Raw genomic sequence first — 20883 nt, 5'->3', positions numbered from 1 at the left:
TTTCTTTGTATAGGCCTACATTACATCCATACAAGCATTGCTTCACTAGGTTAGGTGAGTCTTCTAATTTTTAGCTTAAATTTATTCATAGGAGTTCTGGTTTTGCATGCTGATGCACAAAGAGTTTTAGCATTGCCTGTATTTGTAGACAGCAGACAGGAAAGTTAAAGTACCATTTCAATTCCAGTTTTGGTTCAGCTGTAGCTGAAGTTATCTTTGACTGTGTTTCAAGTCCATAATTATTTGACAAGTGGTTTAATGACCCAAAAGCAGTTTGACAAGACCCGAAGCAGTAAGAGCTTCAGGACATCAGAGGATACAACATTTAAAATTGCAGAAATTTTAGAACCCATACCTGCAGCATGTATTTTTACAGCTAATTGGTTTGAGCCACTGTGTCTGGGTTGAAATCGCAGCCTTTTTACGCTCTGTTTCAATGTTTTTCCAGCTCTCTGAGCTTCCCATATGAGTTAAGGAATTGGAAAGCAGCAGTGTCACTGTGCTGCTGTGACAGAGAAGGTTAAACCATCCTAAGTTCCTCACCAGTGCAGGCTGCTGCAAGATGTTGCACAGGTACAGAAGCATATGAATACCTATGGTAATGTGGTAAGATTGGTGCAGAGGGACAAGTGGGACTGTCCTGGTGCTGTCAGAGCACGTCTGTCTGCAGCAGCAGCACAGGCTTCTGTACCACAGAACAAAAGGAACTATAGATTTGGGCAGTGAATTTCTGTGAGGAGCTGTTTTCTTGGAGCTCAGTTTTGACAGGGGCAAAAAAATGTCTTTTCAGTGGTCAGGTATTCACCAGTATCTGCAAAATGGATGCAGATCGATCATCACAGGGTCATGGAGCAGGGTGAGAGTTCATTTTCCACGTATGAGTCATCTGTCTAGGAAAGGGGGAGGGAAAGGAAGAGATATTATGCTGTCTGAAGAGTTTTTGTGGCTGAAACAGCTGAATGCCAGTTTTCAGCAAGACCAAGTCTTAGAACTGAGGAGTGAAAACAGAGCCCAAGTTAAAAAAAAAAAAGAATTCCAGCTGCATTTTAAGAAGACAAGAAGTTTTAACTGCTTTAAATGCTTTGGAATTCAGGTTTGATTTGAGATCTGCTCTGTAGACACACTACTTTTATCCTAGAGCAGTGCACTAACTAAGCCAGTAATTTTAAAGATATGTGGTGTGTTTTTTTGGGAGCATATACAAGACAGATTTGTGTATACTCCATGCCAGTCAGACATCACCACTGTGGGGTACCTGGTCTGCAGATGTTTTATGTCCATCTCATATAGGTACTTTTGTACTGTTACATATTTATCCCTGAATTCTCAGTCTCAAATAATTCTCTTCATATGATCTACATTTCCAATGGAGTGGCACTTCTAAAGCCAAGACATATCATGAAATTATTAATAAGACTGTTGCTTACATGAACCTGTGACAAGTTCCTCTGTTAGCCCAATTTGCCATATACTTCTTTTTGCATAATCTTTATATTTCTCTTTGGAAAATTCATTCTCTATCTTACAATTCATTCACACCTTCTCCATCTTATTTCTCATGTGAAACTGAAACAAGTGCTTCAGCTTCACCTAAGTTTATTTAATCAAGAATTTGATCAAGTCTATTTCCTTTGCTCTGGGCAGTTGGTTATTTTATATAAGAAAGAGTGAGTGACCAGTAAGCCACTTTATATTTTTGTCTGCCTTTTATTTTGATTGTTTTTAGCATAGATCTTGATTTATATGTGTAGAGAAGCTCATTTTTACACACAGTTAACATGACTTTGTTTTCTAACTACAAGCAAACAACACACAAAGAACCGCAAAATAATTTATTTGTACAACTGCTTTTAGATACCGAAAAAATAACCTTATATGAGTATGTAGGGGATAAATCTGAAGAAAAAAAAAGAGAAAAAGAAAAAAGTATGATGAAAAAACAAGCAGATCACAGGAAAGGAATGTGCCAACCTAAATTGCCAGACTTTTATTTATTTATTCCTTTAGCAAGGTTTAGAGAGAGGTGGGAAAAAAAAAAAAAAGAAATACTTGTGTGTTGCAAGAGGTTTAGAGGAAGTGACTGCTGAAATCAGAGTATAAATGATTTGCAAGGTCAGTCTCTGGAGGAGTTACTGAGTAAAACAGGAGTGGAAATAACACAAAGTACTCAAAAAAAGTAGGGTCCAATACTGAATGTGTTTGGATGAGTTTCTGAATCTCTAGGATGTTGTTCCTGGGCTATGCAACTCTGCTCTTATGTTGGATGTGTTGTACTGCACAAAGAGGTAAGCTTTAATGTAGAAAAAAATCAGAACTCTTTCTTAAAGTGTATGTCAAGATGGTATTTAAAACAATATGTAAAGGCATTGTAGCCTTTCTAATGAACTTCTGACAACAGTGACTGAGATTTCTTCTGACAGTATTTAACACCTTTAGTATTTTATATCTTATCATAGGTATTACTTCACCTATTTATTTGGAAAACTACTGCTGTTATTAATCTGATGCCCAAATTTTGAACATTCTTATCACTATAAACTAGAGCCAGATGACTAATCTTTTATTAATTATGTTTGTTAATTATTCTAACTTCTAAAACCAGTAAACAATTAGTAGAATAAGATAGAAAATATTCCATAAATGTGCATTGATTTCTGTCTGTGAGATGATGTGAGAAAGAGGAATAATTAGTAAATTGACTGAAAACCTTATAAAATATCTCTTGACTGATAGACTGTTTTTTGTCTGTGAAATGAGATAGATGTGTACAAGTATGCTTTCATACATGTTTAAAGAGGTAGCTAGTATACTGTGTCTCTGTTGAATTTATTTTTCTTTATTTGTGTTAATATTGTTTAATCTATCCTCAGTAGTATAATTTTTTTTTTTGCTTTGCACAGACTGTTGAGGAAAGGGTGCTGTGTGGTTTTGAGCTAGTGTGTCTTTGCTTGGTTCAGCATGGTTTTACTTTTGGGTGAAGACTATGGAGACCTTATTAATCAAAACAATCCAATGGATTTTACTTTGAAAAATTGAAAAAAAATCAGGAAATTAAAGGAATATCTTACCTTAATTAAATATTTCTTATAATAAATACTGCCTCAAAGCAACTAATAAAGTTTAATTTGTTTGCAAAGAAGTCCAGAAAAGTCCTGGAACTTGAACTAAAAATTTACCCTAATTTGCATTGTGTTTTCACAGTTCTTTATTTAGGCCAGGGAGATTGCAAAGGAATGTGAATGTAGCAAAATTTGATATATCCAGAACAATTATTACTATGGGTCATGCAGGATTCTTAGTTCCAGCTCCATATTGGAAGTCTGTGTGAGTTGTTCCAAGAGCTGAATTTTTGCACGGGGACGGAAAAACACTTCTACTTGGATTTGTAGTTTGTACTTGACTTTGTGGAAGTTGCTACCAGCACAATGATGGTGAGAAAGCAGCTTGAGCTGTTGATCAAGTCACATGTAAATCCTGAATGAATTATTGCAGATCTCCTTGTCTCTCACTAAAGGATTTGAAGGTATGCATTTAATGCATGCTTTCAAATATAGAAATAAAACCCTTCCAGTGTTGGTGAGTACATATGGTGAGTGCATGATGTAATTCATATAGTTTTGAAGTACATCCTGTCAGAAAATTTCTTCATCTCAAGCTACTAAGAAACTGCATTTAAAGAAATATGATAATTAGCTGTAGTAGTAAATAAATAAATAAATAAATAAATATAATCTGAGACTTGATGGTAACACATACCATCAAAATCAGGGCAGGAGTGGGAAAGAACAGAGTTGATATAAAATGCAGAAGGAAGCATTTCTTAATAATGATGAAGAAACTAAAATTATCTTTCATGCCTTTTTTTTTTTTTAGTGTAAGCACAGAGTTGAGGCCCCATTCTGCACAACAGACAATAAAAATATAATACGACTCAGAAGTAAAGGAGGAACAGAGTAGAGAAGCTCTCCCTGCACTCAGTAGCCTATTTTTTAAATCTTACATTGCAGTGTGCTTTCTCAGCTTGCAAAGTGAAAGTGCTAATTCAAATGAGGTCTAATGAAAAGTATGTGGAATTAGAAAAATTCCTTTGCTCATTATTACAAAGAACTTTTTTGGTTAAACTAGCCATTTTTAACTCGTTTCAAAGACAGAGTTAGCTAGAGGATTCCTGTTCATTTTGCTTATTCCTGCATTTTACAAAAATGTTGTTAGAAAGCAAATGTGTCTTGATCTTGCTATGTCCCTACTACTTTTTTATAGTAGGGTAGTACCCTCTAGTGCATAGAAGCAATAATTTTTATTCAGATGTAATTATTCAGAGGAGGGAGCAAACTAATTAAAGTAACAGGAAAAAACATGAGCATGGGGAAAACTCTTCCTTTAGCACCTCAGCAGTATTGCCAAAACTTGTCTAATTCCTCTGGCTACTTGAAACAGCCAAACTCAACTTATCAGATCACACAGTTACCATTATTTTCTTTATATTATCAAAATGCCATACAGAACATTTAAAATTATACATGTTTTTCTTGTAACAAATCTTTTTTTCCTGTGCAGTGTAATTCAGTCAGCTGTAACTCTGCATCCCTCACATGAAAAAGGATTCTAGTTGTTTTTCCTGTAGTCCTGTTTTCAAGAAACACCTGGACAACCTGTAGGAAAGCTTCAGTGAGAGTACTGCCGCTTTCTCAAACCTTTGGCCTTACAGCTAACTGGAGAGAGGACTTCTGTGCCAGGTCTCTGCTGCGTAATGAATGTACTCACCAAGGACTTTCCTTCCCTGCTGGAGAATTCTTCTCCCATTTATTTTCTGTAGAGAGTTTTCGTTTCTTTTCCAAGGCTCCATTTCTCAGAGGTTGTTTTATTTATTCTTGATGAATTCTCACCTTTCATGTTCAGATGGAAACCAGACTTCATTGCGTCTAATTAGCTAGACTGTTCAGGCTCTGTTACTCTGGGTAAAGCTTCAGCCTTCCAAATGAGTACGTTTCAGTCACCCAGGCACTGAAAATTAGTCACTGAAATTAGTTCAATAATTATAAACAACTAAAAAAATTGTTTCTTAACAAAATCATTTAGTCTTTCATTAACAGCTTCCCAACATTTGTTTCTTTCTGCTTTAGTCTGGCTTTTCTCATTCTCAAGCTGTTGAGGAACTCCTTAATTAAAATGATTGAGTCTCATTTGTTGTAATTTGTAATCTCATGGACAAGAGAAAAGAAGTTTTGGAATATCAGGTGATCTGAGCCTGGAGAGAAAGTTTAGGCAATGTAAAGGTGAGAGGAGATTTGACAGAATTTGATCAAATGACACATGAAATTAATGTCAGTAAAGATGGTGGTGGTTGGAGAAGAAAACAGTTTGAAAGGAAACTCTGCAGAGTGCGTAGAGTTCTCTGTGGCAATGGAAGGACAGGCATGGAGCAGCTCGTGCAGATGGAAGGGTAGGAGGTGTCTGTGGTTAGAACCAGGGCACTAATCTCATCTCAGTCTTTGTAACTAAAATCTGTTTTGTGAATCATCACAGTCCCGTGTGGTTTCTTGGCACTTGCTTGGCTATTTTCATGTCCTTCTAAAAGTCTATTCATATTCCTACAAAATGTGGATTCTTGGCAGTTTCCTATTTTGTGCTGATTAAATAGCATACCTATGTTGGTTTGATCACAAATGTCCCCGGGATTTTGTGCTACATTTTCTATTGTAAAATTGTTTTTGTGTTTGTAACATGTGCTTCAGTCACCAATATTTTTATTTAAAATTTTTAGCTTGTGAAGAACCTCCTCCTAGGAGGGTTAAGGAAGTGCCTACTAAAATATGGGACAAACCTCCCTATCCACATGGTACTCAAGCAACATACGGTTGTCGACCTGGATATATAAAACCTGGACGAATTATGTTTAAGTGCGTTGATGGGGCATGGCAGCAGCAGCCTCCAGTGATAGAATGCAAAAGTAAGTATTTATGCAAAATACAAGCAAACATTTGACCTGACAGATCACGTTTCTTGCCAGTGATGTCAATGTGAAATTGCCATTGTATCTTTACCTGTAACTTACTTATTTCTGCAATCTTTAAAATATCGTCCTAAAAAGTATGTATGCGTAAGGAAACATTTTTTTGAAGTTCTTTTTCTCCAGATCAGAAGATTTATTTTTTTTCTTTACAGAAGATCTTACTCTAGGCCAGCCTTATTAACCCAATTTATGTTATTAAGATCAGTTATTAAATTCTTAGAAGCTTACTTCCAATATTTTACTAAATGTCTAATACTGATGAAATTTACAGCCTAAGGAGAAGAAAGCACTAACCTAGCTTCTGAATGCAGTCAAGAGACAGTTTATTCAACTAGTTCTATGAGTGATATAATTTTCCCTGCCTTTTCTTTTAGTCTGTAATTCACAATTAGGATGAGAGCTTCTATTTATTGTCTCTAGTGTACTGTGCTAAGAGTTTAGAAGTATCTCACAACCTCATATAGAATTCATTGCTGAAGAAATTGAAGTTTATTATTGTTAGTCAGCAGATACTTCTTTTCTGTAATAACTGAGTTTTAAACACAAAGGAATTTTAGAAACATGAAGGGGTTTTCTTGCATATCTAACATACAAAATTTTTAGTAGTAGAATGTAAATGTTTGATTTAATAATATAAATTTAAGTTCCAGGTGTCATTCAAACAGAGATTGATATAAATCATGAGTAAGAGTTAATTAAGAAAGTTGCTGCAATTTTTTTTTACATTTTTTATTTAGTCACCGTCTCAACTTTTAGATTTATTTGTTTAACTACTCAGTGAACATGAACCTATGCAAAATTTGGTGTAGTTTTAAGTATCATGTTTTAGCAAATACTGCCACCCAGTGAGCAACTACTGCCACAGGCAAGATGGGTGGGAAGAGAGAAGGGATGCTCTGCCACAGACTACGGGAATACATTCCTTTTCCAGGATAAGCCACAGTAGACAGCAAAACTGATCATGAGTTTTCCATTTTCTCTGAATCCCGCTGTAGTGGGTGTAGGGCCTACTGAAACACCTCTTGGTTGGAAAAAAACCAAGGATGTTGATATACCCTAAGAAATGAAATTGCCTTGATCAACAGGGACCAGGAAAGACTTCTGAGAAGGGCTGATGGGTTTTAACTGTGCAGTTTATTTAGCAGTTCATATTATAGCATCAAAAGGGGATGAATGAGAGGGATGGTATGTTCATCTCTACCACTCTTTTGGGAATCCAGGGTAAAGAGTTAAGAATGTCCTGTGGGGAACTTCGAGCAAAAAGCGGTAAGGATCAAAATACTCCGGTGCATTTAGATCACCTCTCTTTCCTTAGCACATTTCCCATCAGATTTCATTTCCAATCATGGATGGATTCTCTAGTGGAAGCTGTGGACAAGTTTATGTCACAAATTGCATAAAACTTCGCCATAAATTTGTCATAAAACCTAAGATGCGCTCAGCCTTTTTAAAGGTATAAAACCAGCTAATTATGGGTTTGGGTTTGGTTTTTTTTAAAGGAGCACATGCATATTCCAATATGTTCTCATTGAAAATAGTGATAAAAAAGGGGGGCATTAATCAAACTAATGCTGAGCATTTTTGAATTTTTGAAAGGCCTGTACTCACTACTAGTTACTGAGAAAATGCTGTCTTTTACATTTTCACATTCCTATGTATGGTGTAAGTACATTTTTTTTTCCTCTTCATCATCATCATCTTCTTTTCTTTTTTTTTTACCAGATAAGCCCTGTGGGCATCCTGGAGATACTCAGTTTGGTTCCTTTGAACTTACCGCTGGAAGTGAATTTGTATTTGGTGCCAGAGTTGAGTACAGATGTAATGATGGGTAATACTTGTTTAATTCAATGTATGGGAATTAACATAAGGTGTTAATTATAGTGTCAGTTATAGATTTGTTCTCTGTAATGCAGCGGTAAAGCATCTTACTGATATTCAATACTTGCTTATGGTTGAATTTGAATTTCTGCCATTACAGTAATACTAAAGATAACTCTTTCTCTTGTCTGGTGCTACTGGAGTAACTGAACTCATGCACTTGATGTTTCATCCAAAGTGTCTAAAGTACGTAAGGCTTTGTCTAACTTGAAATCATGACTACTGAGTAGAAAACAAAAATAGTGGTCTGTCTGTAAAGCTACATCATGACTCCACAAGCCAGCCAGTTCAGATGGAAGTGCAGATCAGTATGCTGGAGTCTGTGCTGTCAGTAGGCCAGGGTGTAGTTGTGTTAGAGAAGTCATTAGGCCATATAACAATCTCCTCTTGAGAACCACAACTCACCAATCCTGCTTCAAACATTTTTTGCATTATGAAGTAAAATGTATTGTAAAAAATGTTTGAAGGAAGACATTTCTGGTAGACTCATTAGTGTATCTGCACTGAACGCTCGAAAGAAATTCTTCTCCCTTCTGCCTCTATTTGTCTTCTCCAATGAAAAGTGCAGCAAGTTGAATACCTGGTATTGTGCTTAGTTAAGTGTACCTGCGATTGGATTCCTTCCTCTTGAAACACAAATCAACTCTCAGCATGATACGGTGGTTTAGCCATGATTTTGCTGTCGTTATATTACTGGAATCTAGTCTGAGTTTCACAAAGAGAGCTCCATAATCAATATTCTCCTTAATCCCTTAACTTCCATTCTAAACTGTCATTTCAGACCATCTATACTTCCTCTGACTGCAGAAGCAGTCAGACCAAGCAGAAGCCATGGCATTGTGGCCATATTGCCCTCAAACTTAAGATAATACTTCCTCATAAAAGCATGACACATATGGTTTGGATTAAGTCCTGTGTGGATGCTGTCACATGGCTTTCGGCCATACTAGAAGAGAAGGAACAGGAGCTTTACTCTCCTTGCTGCTGACTATGCAAATTGTCCCTAGATTATTTATTATGTAGCCAGAGCTTGCTATCTCTGTAATGAAGAAGCCTTCTTACTAATACCTTCCTACTTTCTGATTTTATTTTATATTTTCACATATGCAATGAAGGGAAAACAAATAGGAGACATGCAGATCAAAAAACTACTCTGTTTTGTCACATTTTGATTGTTCTGTGCTGGAACATCTGACACCTACTTCCTTTGCTTCAAGAACAGCAGCACTGTTGTTTCTGTCACATAATGAAACTGTATTTTAGCATTGTTTACTTTTTGTTGGGTAAGATACCAGATGCTCAGCCAAAGAAATTACCGTGAGTGTCAGGCAGATGGATGGAGCAATGATATTCCTCACTGTGAAGGTAAATGGAGTTTTATTCTCTATTTAATTCATTTATTTATTATTTTTAAAAAATTTACTAATTCGATTGCACTTAATTCTCTATCAGACTGCCTTTTTATCTATCTGAAACTATCTAGAACTAGTCTGTGATCATTTACAGGTATTAATTCACGTACGTATAAATTCAAGTTAGGCAGCAGTGAAACCCTTACAATGACTGCTCAGCCAGTTTAGTCCAAGAAGCTTTTGTTAAAAACCATTCACGAAATGGAGTCCTGTTACTTCCAAAATTATTTAAAGCTCTGCCTCACCTAAAGGCCCTGATAGAGTAGCTGCCTGTAAAACATGGTTGCAAAAGATATTTGGGATGCTGTGCTTCAAAGGAGTGTGAAGGCATGTGTGTTTCTAGCTAGTTCCCTCCTCCACCCTTGTGAATATCCTAACCACTCAGATTTTGTTACAAGGTCTTCTCCCTGTTATTAGCATACTGTGAAAGATGTTCAGTCAGTTAGAGTGAGAGGAAGGGAGACTCAGACATCAAGACTTAAAAGTCTGGATGGCTCGGATGATGCTTCCCTGATCTTTGATGATATAATTTTTAGTTGGTCTATTTTTAGTATATGTGGGCAGCAATGACATTTTCTCTGATGTCAGGAAAAGGTCTCTAAGTAAAGAATCACAAAAGAAGGTAGATATCTTTCTCTTGTCTAGAGTTTGTTGTCTGTGTTCAGACATTTCCTTGGATTTAGATACATCCCATTTAGTTTAATGGATTTTGAGCATCCTTAAAATTAGGCATACAGGTCTGTCTGCACAGTATAGAGCAAGGGTTTCCAGCTTTTTTTGTCATGTATCACCAAGATACTGCAATTTTAAAGTCCTCCTAAGATAGATATTTCTTTCATGGTTGACTTTTCATTGAAATACGATTGCCTATGAAAGAAAGTATTTGTGTAATGTCCTAAATGTGAGGAACCTAGAAGACAGAATATTGGCTCACAAAAAAGGCGGAAGACTTACAAGATGGTGAATGCTGTCAGAGAGAAGTGGGAGCTTTGGTAGACAAAACACAAACCACTTTTTTACCTGCTCAGGGATGTCTATGTGAACATTTAAGATTGAGTTTTGATAGTAATTTTCCTGCTCAATACGAAATATTGATGACATACGTTAATTCTTCCTTTTATCTGTAGGTACAAAATTGGGAGATGCTAGAGGTCTAAATTAATGGCTGACACTGTGTTTGTTTACTTTAGTAATATAATTTCTCTGATAACCTTAGCTAGGATTTTAGTTAATAGCTGAACTGTTCTAGTCAGCCTGTAACGCAGCACTCTTCCAGATATCTGTCTATAGCAAATTCAGTTTGGCACAGCTCTAAACTAAGTCAACCAATTCTAACAAATTTTAATGGCCCTCTGTGACAGTCAAGGCTCATCTGACCATCCATAGAATGCACAGGCTTAAAGTATAATTTAGATTGGGTGTGAGACCCCAGGAGGCCATGTAGTTTAGTGGGTGCTCTGTCTTTACCCTTCAAGGGTAGACAAGAGGATGATAAGAGCTGGTCTATAAGCTTCTTCCTGTGTCAGTCTGTCTTTTTCCTTAGGGAGTTGTATTATATCTGCTGAAAATGGTATCTGAATACATAACTAAAGAGTATATTTTTTAAATGTGTAAGGAAATTACAGTGAGTTTTCTGTATTTTCACTTTTTCGTGTGTCAATTTATTTTACAGACTAGATCTCAAAATTACTTCTTTTTTTCCTTTCCTTTTGTTTTGTTTTATTATTCCAGTGGTAAAGTGTTTACCGGTACAGGCACCAGAAAATGGAAGAATAATTATGACTGGTGCATTTGAGCTAGACCAAGAATATGCCTTTGGCCAAGTTGTAAATTTTGAATGTAATGCAAAATATAAGCTTGTTGGAGCTAAAGAAATAATTTGCTCGTCTAATGGAAGATGGAGTAACGATGTGCCTCAGTGCCAAGGTAAAAAGGACACTACTTACAATGTGTAATTAAGAAGCTTTATTCTCACAGACTCCTAAGGACTGGTTACCACATGGGAAGCTACAAAGCTTTTACTTTATTTCACAGCAATTAAACATAGTTCGTCTGTAAACAAACTCCATTGCATATATGAAGAAGAAGTAGGATAAGAAAGAGAAATGTGATAATATTGGATGCTAATATAATCATAATAGACCATCTGTTTGTTCCACATTTTCGCTACAAGCTGAATGTTTTGCCAGACTGCAGTCAAATTCTTTGAAAATAGCTTTGATATGTCTACCAGAAATTCAATCACTTCAGTGTTAATTTAACCAAAGTAACTAGAAATGATTTTGAATCTATGTGAACCACAAATAAACAAGTAGGATTTTTAATCTTAGGGTATATAGAATACAAAAAAAGTTCTGATGGGTTTTTTCTTTCTTCACGCTAAGGTGTTTTTACAAGTTAGAAGGTTCATGTTTAGTTTTTACAGAACCACAGAATCACGGAGGAGGTGAGGTTGGAAGGGATCTCTGAAGAGCAATTAGCTAGGGCAAGTTTCTCAAGAGTATGTTCAGTCAGCTTTTGAATATGTCCAGCAATGGAGACTCCACAGCCTCTCTGGGTAACCCATTACAGTGTTTGAACACCCTTTAGTAAAAATATTTAAGTGATATTTCCTGTATTTCAATTCATGCCCGTATTTCAATTCATTGCCCCTTCTCCTAGTATGGCTGGCTGCCAGTGAGAGAGGTCTGGTTCCATCATCTTTACTTCTGCCTGCCCCACAAAAGTCAGGAATTTACATATATAAAAAAGACCCTTCCTCGCCCACCCCAAACCTTCTTTTTTCTAGACTCTCTTAAATCTCTTTTAATCTGTCAGTTTTTCTAATTCCTTAATTATCTTCACTGGATTTGCTCCAATATGTCCATATCTTTCCTCTATTGAGGAGTTTGGACCTGGGGAGATGTAGAGGGAAAGCATCACCTCTTTTGATCTGCTGGCAACACTCTCTCCAGTGGAGCCCAGGATGCTGTTTTCTTTGTTTGCTGCAAAGGCACATTTCTGGCCCCTCTTCAGTTTGTCCATCAGGATCTTTTTTTTTCTGCAAAACTACTTTTCAGCCAGTGGACCCCACGCTGCCCTGCCTGCAGCTTGTACAGGTGGATGGAGTTATTCCTTCCAGTTTGAGAACAGAGATAGTATGGGATTGGATTATCAGTATGTAAGAATGAATCCCAGGAAGATTATGGTAACAAACACTTAAATACTCAGACTATCAAGTTTCTTATTTATATGTTATCTGTTCAGGAAGCATGTGTTTAGAAGAGCAGAGTATATATATCATCATGGCAGATACATATATGGTTTGTCACAATTTCAGCGCTGCATTTTGCTGCTTTGAAATCCCCATTTATTATCATTTATAGCATAATCCCACATCAAAAGTGGAATGAAACATATGTGCTTGTAACATTTGCAGAATCTAGTGAATTTCATTAAACAATGGCAGTTCCAATGAGCTATATTTCATCCTAAATACAAAGTAAATTCAGCAAAGGAATCCAAGGGAACTCTCGGGTGTTCAGCTCTGTGACCGAGGAAGCAAAGCCGTGAATATTTTCTGGTTTTATGAACTCAGTTTTAGGAAACTGCAAGATCTTGGTGGTTTTATTGGGTTTGGCAAGGAGCTGGCATTGCTGATGTTCTTTCATACATAGTTAGGCATTCTAGTGTCAGTTTTCCAGATACTTTAATTCTTTTTTCCTCTTGATGTAATGATTTAACTAATAATCTACTGGCTATGGGAGCGCACTAGGTTTTCTGGAAACTACAAACGAATTATCTGAAAAAGGAAAATCCTAAATTTCAGCTAACCTAGTTTCTGATTTTGGAATATATTCTGCATTATATATTGATTCTGGGATCCATTAAAATCCAAAGCAAAGCCCTGCAATCTGTCACATGAATCAATTTGCAACTGATGCTGTGCTACTTTCTACCTGGAATCCACAATCAGGTCACTGAAGAGCTCTCAAATAAGTTTCAAACAGTTTCCAAATGCAAAAGTTTTTGTGAATTCAAATTTTAAAAAAAAAACCACAACAACCTAAATTTTATTACAATAGGATTTTAAGTTTAGCAAATAAAAATAGACAAAAACACATGGCTTTTTGTCTTTCTCTGTTTCAGATATTAGCTGTGATGTGCCAGAAATTCCGAATGGATATGTACATTCTCCAAAGCAGTCTTACAAGGAATTGGAAATACTGCGGTTTGCCTGTAATGATGGATACAGATATGGCGGAAGAGCAGATGCACTATGCACTGAAACAGGATGGAATCCACCTCCCTATTGCACTGGTTAGTCTGGCCTAAAGTGGTTTTACACGTTTGTTGGGTTTGGGAGTAATTTAAGAGATGAATCAGTTTATTCATAACAAAATAAATCCATCCACATCTAACCAATATCCATGAAGATCTGGAAGGATTAAGTACTAAAGGGACCAAGCAACTGGATAAGAATTTTCCATGGAGAGCAGTAGCAAAAGCAGTTAGTTCAGGTTTGGTGGTTTTTTTTTTTTTAACTTGAGTGTAGATTGAGAGGTGCACAAAGCAACAATTGCTCCAGTATTGTACATAATCAAGATTGATGCTAAAATACTTCATGCAGCATTGGTAGCTGCATTATAGTTGTTATTATATTGTATTTTTATATAATTCTGAATTAGTGGGAAGAGCATATGAAAAAGATTTCTTGAGTTAGAAAAAAAATCCTAATTTGGACAGATAGGAAGGATAAAGCTGAATACCTTCTACAAAACACAGTGAGAATGTTTTATCAAAGGAATAGAAAAAAATCAGACACAAAAAAGAATATTTAAGCAAGCAGGAAAAAAAGTATTAGTACCAGAGAAATTCAAACTGCCCTAAGAACCATGGACATAAAGTGATGTATAAACAGAGACCAAAGGACAATGGGATGCATGAATCCTGCCCTTGTCGATGACCCTTAGTCTAGGATGAAGACAGCGATATGTTTAATGTCATCAGGGCTGTAATTGAACAGCCACATTATCCACAGTGTTCAAACTTCACAATTGTCTGAGAATCTCTACAAATTAATATATTTACAATGCTAAAGCTCTCTAGTGCTTTTTAACTCTCAAATGCCTTCTGGGCAGTTTATATGACAAATCCATAATTTTTGAGGCTAGTCCTGTTTGACATCAGCCCTCTGGGTCATGGATTTTACTTTAGTTTAATTCAGTTACAGCATTTACAGACTATATTTAAATCTCTAAATCCAGCAAATGGAAATATTCATGTTATGTCCCAGCTGAAGCAGTTTGATGTAAATTTTGGGGAAATTATTAGTGCCTTGAATTGTCTTCAAGAAATTGCTGAACTCTTGAGACTGGAAAAAAATGTTGGCAACAGGGCAACATTGTAGGATGTTATTTACCACCTACCTTCCTGGGACCTCTTCCAGAAAGACTCCTTTAGAAATAAAGACTTGTCAGTCTTGGGGCCCACTCAGTTCTTGACCTTTCTGCTTCAAGATTAGTAATGGTACTAATTAATATGTACTGCCTACATTTGAGCAACATACTGCTTTTGAGGAGTGCCAAACAAACATTCTTCTAGACACCAATATACTGGGCTCTGATACTTGGGGCATATTCAAACAGTGGTTCTGGATCCTACTTGACTTATCACTGAACCTAGATGATTCAGCAGTACATGCATGCAACTAATTCACCCACCTTCACAGCAGGACCAACCCGTAGTCATTCCCTCCCAGCCCTGAGAGTGCTGGTGTTTTTTTCTGAATTGGAAGTAGAATACAAGAATTCTAAAGGACAGATTCGGTTTTATAAAGAATACATTTGCCTGGCTTCTCTGAGCCTAAGGATACCATGAGGTTTTTAGAATAAGATTCTTGACCTTTTTCAGTTGTTGAAATACTTCCAGTGTCAGTGTAAGTCCCTAATCTTAATCACACAGCATTTGAATGATCAGTTCCTAGTTGAGTGTAGATATTTCTCCCTTTAGGACCTGCTAGTGACACTGCCCTACTTTGGGACAGTGTCCATAAATGAGCCCAGCATTACCCAGCTGCAGAAAGACCTCTTGGAAAAAATTAGTCAGATTCAGTTTGATTTCCTTCGGTTCTTCCTTCAGCCATTCCCTTTGCAATTTAGTTTTAAGCTTCTACTTAATATGACATCAGTAACAGCTGTTGTTCTTCTCTTACAGAACTATAAGAGTGGGAGAGGAATGTAATCTTTTCTTTGCCCTAAGAAACATCTTTTTAACAATTTTATGCAGTTATGGTCAATATACTATGAAAACAAGAACTTAAGCAATAAATTTAAACATATTCTTCATTTTTTCTCTTTTTATTTAGAAATTGTGTGCTCTCCTCCAGTAGTTCGCCATGGGAACTTTAGACCTGGCAAAGGCAGCTATAGAGCGGGTGATACAATCACGATACAGTGTGATCTTGGATATCATTTTAAAGCATTGACTGGCGGAAACATAGCTGAATGTACCGGGAATGGCTGGGTGCCCGAGCCAGCTTGTGTCTGTAAGTAGCTCTCATGGATGAAGACACAAAATGTAGAGTTGTTAGAAGCATCTGAGAGAAAAAGAGGTCAAGAGCAAAACTCAAGGAGCAGTAGGCATGGGAGTCACTCATTTTTTTTCTTTGTGATGTAAAATTTAATGTGATGGTTTAGAAAAACCACCTATAAAACAATGGTTTAATCAATATTTACATTATGTTTATTAACACAGGTATTATCTATTACTGTATTTGTGAATTTGTTAAAATGTGCTATAGTCAGCTCACTTGTGCCACACCCAAGGAGCATCTTAGTCAAGATAAGAGGACATCATGAGTGTTTAAGTACAAACTATAGGTAATGGTTGGAAGATGTGTTTCCTCTTAGCTGTCAGAGCTTTAGATTTTTACTTGGAGTTGTAAATTGGCTTTATGAATAGTCGCATGTATTTCTATCTGTTATAACCTGTCAGATAACAAAACAAGGTATTCTTGATGGTTGATGAGTTCCTTATTGTCTTAAACTTCCCATAACTACAATGATAGTTTTGTCCAGTAGGCACAGTATAAAAAAAAAATAAATAATTTAGCAATTAATTTCATAATCTAACACTCTTTGATCTTTGGTCATTGAAAATAAAAGAAAAACTTAGAACAGATTGTGAGAGAAACCCTGATGGAATCAGTCTTCTAAATGAACCTTTGGATAAGTATATTTGAGCTGTTTCTGAAAAGTGCTCTGTTAATATCTGTATTAATGTTTTCTCTATATTAGTATGAGTTCCAAAATTCAGGTATCATTCTGAGACCACTTCATTCATTACTGAATGGTCTGTCCAGTGAGTAGTCTGCCCTGCCTCTGCAGGTAGGCTCTGGATCAGAGCATTTCAGGAGGAATCTAGATAAACTTGAATGAAAGCATCTGGGAATCTCCTCCTTCTATCCTTGACTTCTCCCTGAAAAAGGTCAGTTCTTTTGAGGAACCAAGAGAACAAAATTACAATTTTAAAATAAAATTTTAAAATAAAAATGAGAAGAGTAAGGAAGACCTTTTGGTGCAGGGTCCCAAAAGTTACAAATGGAAGTGGTAACAGGAGTTATCTCAATTTTAAGATTGTACAGGTCAGTTTCTATATCTGAGCCACATATCTGGGCTCCCATCATGGTCAGCATAGTAAATTTAGTCAAGACCCTCTACAAGGACAATGTCATCTCACTGTAGAATAAATATTTACATTTAGTCTCATGAGTCAGCCTTTGGAGTCCGCTGAGAATATTTCCTGGATTTCTGTTGATTGCAATGGAATTGGGGGAAATGGCAGAGCTATAAGCACTGCCAAAGACACCAGAAGCACAGTGCAATTGTTCCCTCACTCCTGAGGGGTGTGCCAGCGTGGGCAGTCCTGGTTCTGTCCATTTCTGAAAACACCCAGACGATGAGGCTGAATCTGAATTAATTGGGTGCTGAGCTTTTTATCATGCATGTGTTGACATTGTTGCTCTTAAATTCTATTTCAAGCGAAACCATGTGACTACCCAGTCATAGAAAACGGCAGGTTAAGTAACGCATATGAGTACAACAGACACTATTACTTTCCAATGAGATTTGGGCAGAGTGTTGACTACTACTGTTTCCAAGATTATTCAACCCCCACTGGAAATACCTGGGATCGAAGTTTTTGTTCCGAAAGGGGCTGGTCTCCACCGCCAAAATGCCTGAGTAAGTGCATTTCCAACATATGCTCAATTCTGTTATAATTATCAGAGGTCTGTGCAGCAGAAATTGTTCTGATGGAACACAAGACAAAACAGTTTCTTAAAGCTGAACAGCTTTAGCTGACCCCTGGAACTGCACCCAGACTGTCATCCTCTCTGCAGAGCTCAAAGTGTCAGCTGGGGACACTCTGAAATGAGTAAGGCTGAAATGATGCTTTTGGATTTGGGAGATTTTTTTACTCTTGAAACTATTCATGAGATTAAGAAATATATGGGAAATCTTCTCTGGCTTCTGGGTAACATGCAAGCACATACTTTCCACTGAACACACACAGCTGCACATACAAACAGAGAGTTTCTACTCTTTGTCAATATATTCTCCCTTCCATGGCTTGGGCACTTTGTCTAGAGGTTCCTCTCTGAGAACCAGTGCCTGGTCCCTTTGGAAAGCTTTTGGAGCTGAAAAGATGTCACACTCGTGGAATAAACTGCAAGTGATCGTGGTATCAGCAAGAGAATCAGATACACTCCTTAGATTTAAAAAGAATTAGACTTACATTTAAAGCAGCAAGGTGAGGTCTCCTCTCAGACATCTTCAGTCACAGCAAAGTTCCTACCTACTGGTAGGACTGGAAAGTGGATTACAAAAGCTTGATCTTTCCTTGATGCCCTCAGTGGAGTGGTGCTCAGTGCAGGAAAGGAATGGAGCCCTGCCTGGAGGAAAGGACCAGTTACTCAGATAACACACTATAACATTCCTTCAGCCCATGTCTGGGCTCTTGGGGTGCAGGAGGCCATAGAGCCAGTGTGCCAAGCTGTTGCTAAAATCTCTAGACCTGCTTTGAGAGGCTGATACACTTCCACAGAGATGATAAAATCTCCAGGAGGCAAATGCTGAAATTCACTCTGTGCAAACAGCAACAGTTCAGAGACATAGCAGACCAAACTAGAGCTGGTGCACATGAGCAGTAGGTAAGAGATTGCGGTTACTAGACCAGCTCTTTTTGCTTTATGTAGTGACTTCCATTTCTGTTCATGTGATTCATTAATCTCAGGGCAGTGAATTAAAGCAAGCTTACATTCAGGTTTGCACACAAATGTCGTTTTGGGGAGGAAGGCTACAGAAATGTGCTTGGAGGCCTGTTTTTTAGTAACTGTCTTCCTAAGAATTATTTTACCTCAGTTCTTCCTGTAGAGATTACTGTCATTAAATGTACTTCCTTCTTCTTTAGAAAAATGTACTTCCTTCTTCTTTAGAAAAATGTACTTCCTTCTTCTTTAGAAAAATGTTATACCAGGCAGCTGATAAATGGTTATTTCCCAAGACACCAGATGGATTTTTACAAAGAAGGTGAAAGAGCTACATATGCCTGCAACAGTGATTTCCATGCTGAGCACAAAGAAGTCACATGCACAAGGAATGGCTGGTTCCCTCATCCCAGATGTATCCGTGAAAGTGAGTGTGCTTGTATTTTGTTGAGGTTTCTGTCTAAAAGCAGTAAATACATCATCACGTGACCCATCACTACTGCTTAGTAACTCTAAGTCAAGGTTCTGTACAATGGAAGGGCAGTGCTGTGATTGTCTCACCTGTCCTCCACAGCTCTCGTGTCCCTGTGCTGCTGAGGTCAGTCACTATAAGACACCCAGAGTGTACCCCTGTAAAACAGCCACACGTGGCTCCTCCAGGTATAGGATGTGAGCTCTGGGATGGGAATCATAATCCCTTTGTCTTCCCTTGTGAAATCTTGTTCTAGCATAGCTGTGCAGTCGTAAATAGCAATCATTTCCCTTGCACAGACTCCTTTCAGCCTCTCGCTGTGCCACCTGCTCCTTGTTCCTCTTGCTTCCTTTCCCATTGGCATCATACTGGCAGGTGGGAGTAATAGGAAGGTAACCTCTCCAGTTCATTTCCAGCTTCTGTTCCTGACTTGCACCAAGCCTGAAATTGCTCTAATATCTCACAGGAGCTTTAAATATTTAGACAATTATTTCCTATGGACAAAGAAATAATTCAATATAACTTTTCTTGGACTGTAAGAATAGTTTTTTAGGCAACAATTCCACACTGATAGAGACTCTTACCATCTAATGTTTTGGATTGCCACCCACTGAGATTTTGACCTAACAATGAGCAAGACAAATGAAATTTTCTGATTCCTAGTGTTAGCCAATTATGGGCATCACTGTGAAATTTAAACTTTTGAAGGTGTTGCACTACAGTATCATTGAAGTGATATCAGTGAAGGCACTCCTTGACAGAATGATAAGTAGTAAAGAATTTAATACTCTGTGCATGTTTTCTTTCAGAATACAAGACCAAAACAGTCAACCATGGCAACTGATTTCCATCCATTTAAAAAATGTATTAAACATTATATATTAACAATGGATCAAACATTCTATATAAACAATATATTCAATTAACAAGGTATTAAACAATATATTAAACATTAATGTTTAGGTAATATTAAATGGCTTAAACAATGTATTCCAAGTGACAGGAAATCAGTTACAACATTGGGTCTGTCTGCACTAGTGTTTTATTTTGCAAGAAGTGGGCCTTTGGTAGAGATTTGCTTTGGTCCTGTAGTATGTGCACTCTGAATGACTTCTCCGTGGCAGGACTGAGGGGACACCTGCACACTGCAGTGCTGTGCCCCTGCCTTGCAGTATGGACAGGAGGTGCTCTCCGTGCATGCACAGTGCTGTGCAGGCCCAACATGAGTTTCATTTCTAGTGAAGACCAGACGTGGACATGCAGTTTGGGAAGCTTGCAGGATTGCTGCAAATCAAACCCCTGTCCATCCCTGTTTGTGTCCCCCAAGAAGAGAGCTCAGTGCAGAAGCAAAACTTCATGTGCTCTTAAAATTAAATGGTCTAACTCCTAGAATGCTGCTGCTTTTGTCTTCCTTCTGCTGTGATTTATAAGCATGCAGTTTAGCAGTATTTCACTTGTGAGAAATTTTGTCTATCTCTTTCAGAAAAATGCCAGTATAAGGATTTTGAGAATGGTTATTTCACCTTGTCAAGAACCGAGTTCCGTTTAAGGGAAGTGGCCCCGTATAGATGTAATACTGGCTTTGTAACTGCAGGAGGACAGGACGAAGGAGTGACACAGTGCCAAGAAAATGGCTGGACTCCACCTCCAAAATGCATCAGTGAGTACCTAAACATGTCAGAGCTCCCTGCCATTGTCCCCGTCATAGAAATGGTGTCCTGTGGACTCAGAGTTTCGCCATCCAGATTGGTGGAGTTTTCTTATTGGGCAGAGACTCAAATCTCTGATCCTTCAGAGGTTAATCATTCTCAGGCTCTAGGACATACAGAGAGAAAACATAAAGGTATTGAGTAAGGTGGGG

The 20883-nt window shown here is 37.5% G+C and overlaps 1 protein-coding gene across 1 annotated transcript in view; it reads left to right on the top strand.

Moving 5' to 3' along the window:
- The first annotated feature begins 2054 nt into the window (after window positions 1–2054).
- CFH (complement factor H) overlaps window positions 2055–20883 on the top strand; it is a 54286-nt gene continuing 35457 nt past the window's right edge. The window contains exons 1-10 of the mRNA XM_032696758.1: window positions 2055–2285; window positions 5765–5950; window positions 7736–7841; window positions 9180–9256; window positions 11035–11229; window positions 13432–13602; window positions 15650–15829; window positions 17325–17525; window positions 18804–18977; window positions 20506–20682. Of these exons, the coding sequence (XP_032552649.1) occupies window positions 2225–2285; window positions 5765–5950; window positions 7736–7841; window positions 9180–9256; window positions 11035–11229; window positions 13432–13602; window positions 15650–15829; window positions 17325–17525; window positions 18804–18977; window positions 20506–20682 (1528 nt within the window). The 5' untranslated portion in view covers window positions 2055–2224. The remainder of the gene's footprint in view (window positions 2286–5764; window positions 5951–7735; window positions 7842–9179; window positions 9257–11034; window positions 11230–13431; window positions 13603–15649; window positions 15830–17324; window positions 17526–18803; window positions 18978–20505; window positions 20683–20883) is intronic.

Source organism: Chiroxiphia lanceolata, chromosome 9 (genome assembly GCF_009829145.1).
Source record: "Chiroxiphia lanceolata isolate bChiLan1 chromosome 9, bChiLan1.pri, whole genome shotgun sequence".
NCBI classification, from domain to species: domain Eukaryota; kingdom Metazoa; phylum Chordata; class Aves; order Passeriformes; family Pipridae; genus Chiroxiphia; species Chiroxiphia lanceolata.
This window is presented reverse-complemented; position numbering and strand designations above follow the sequence as displayed.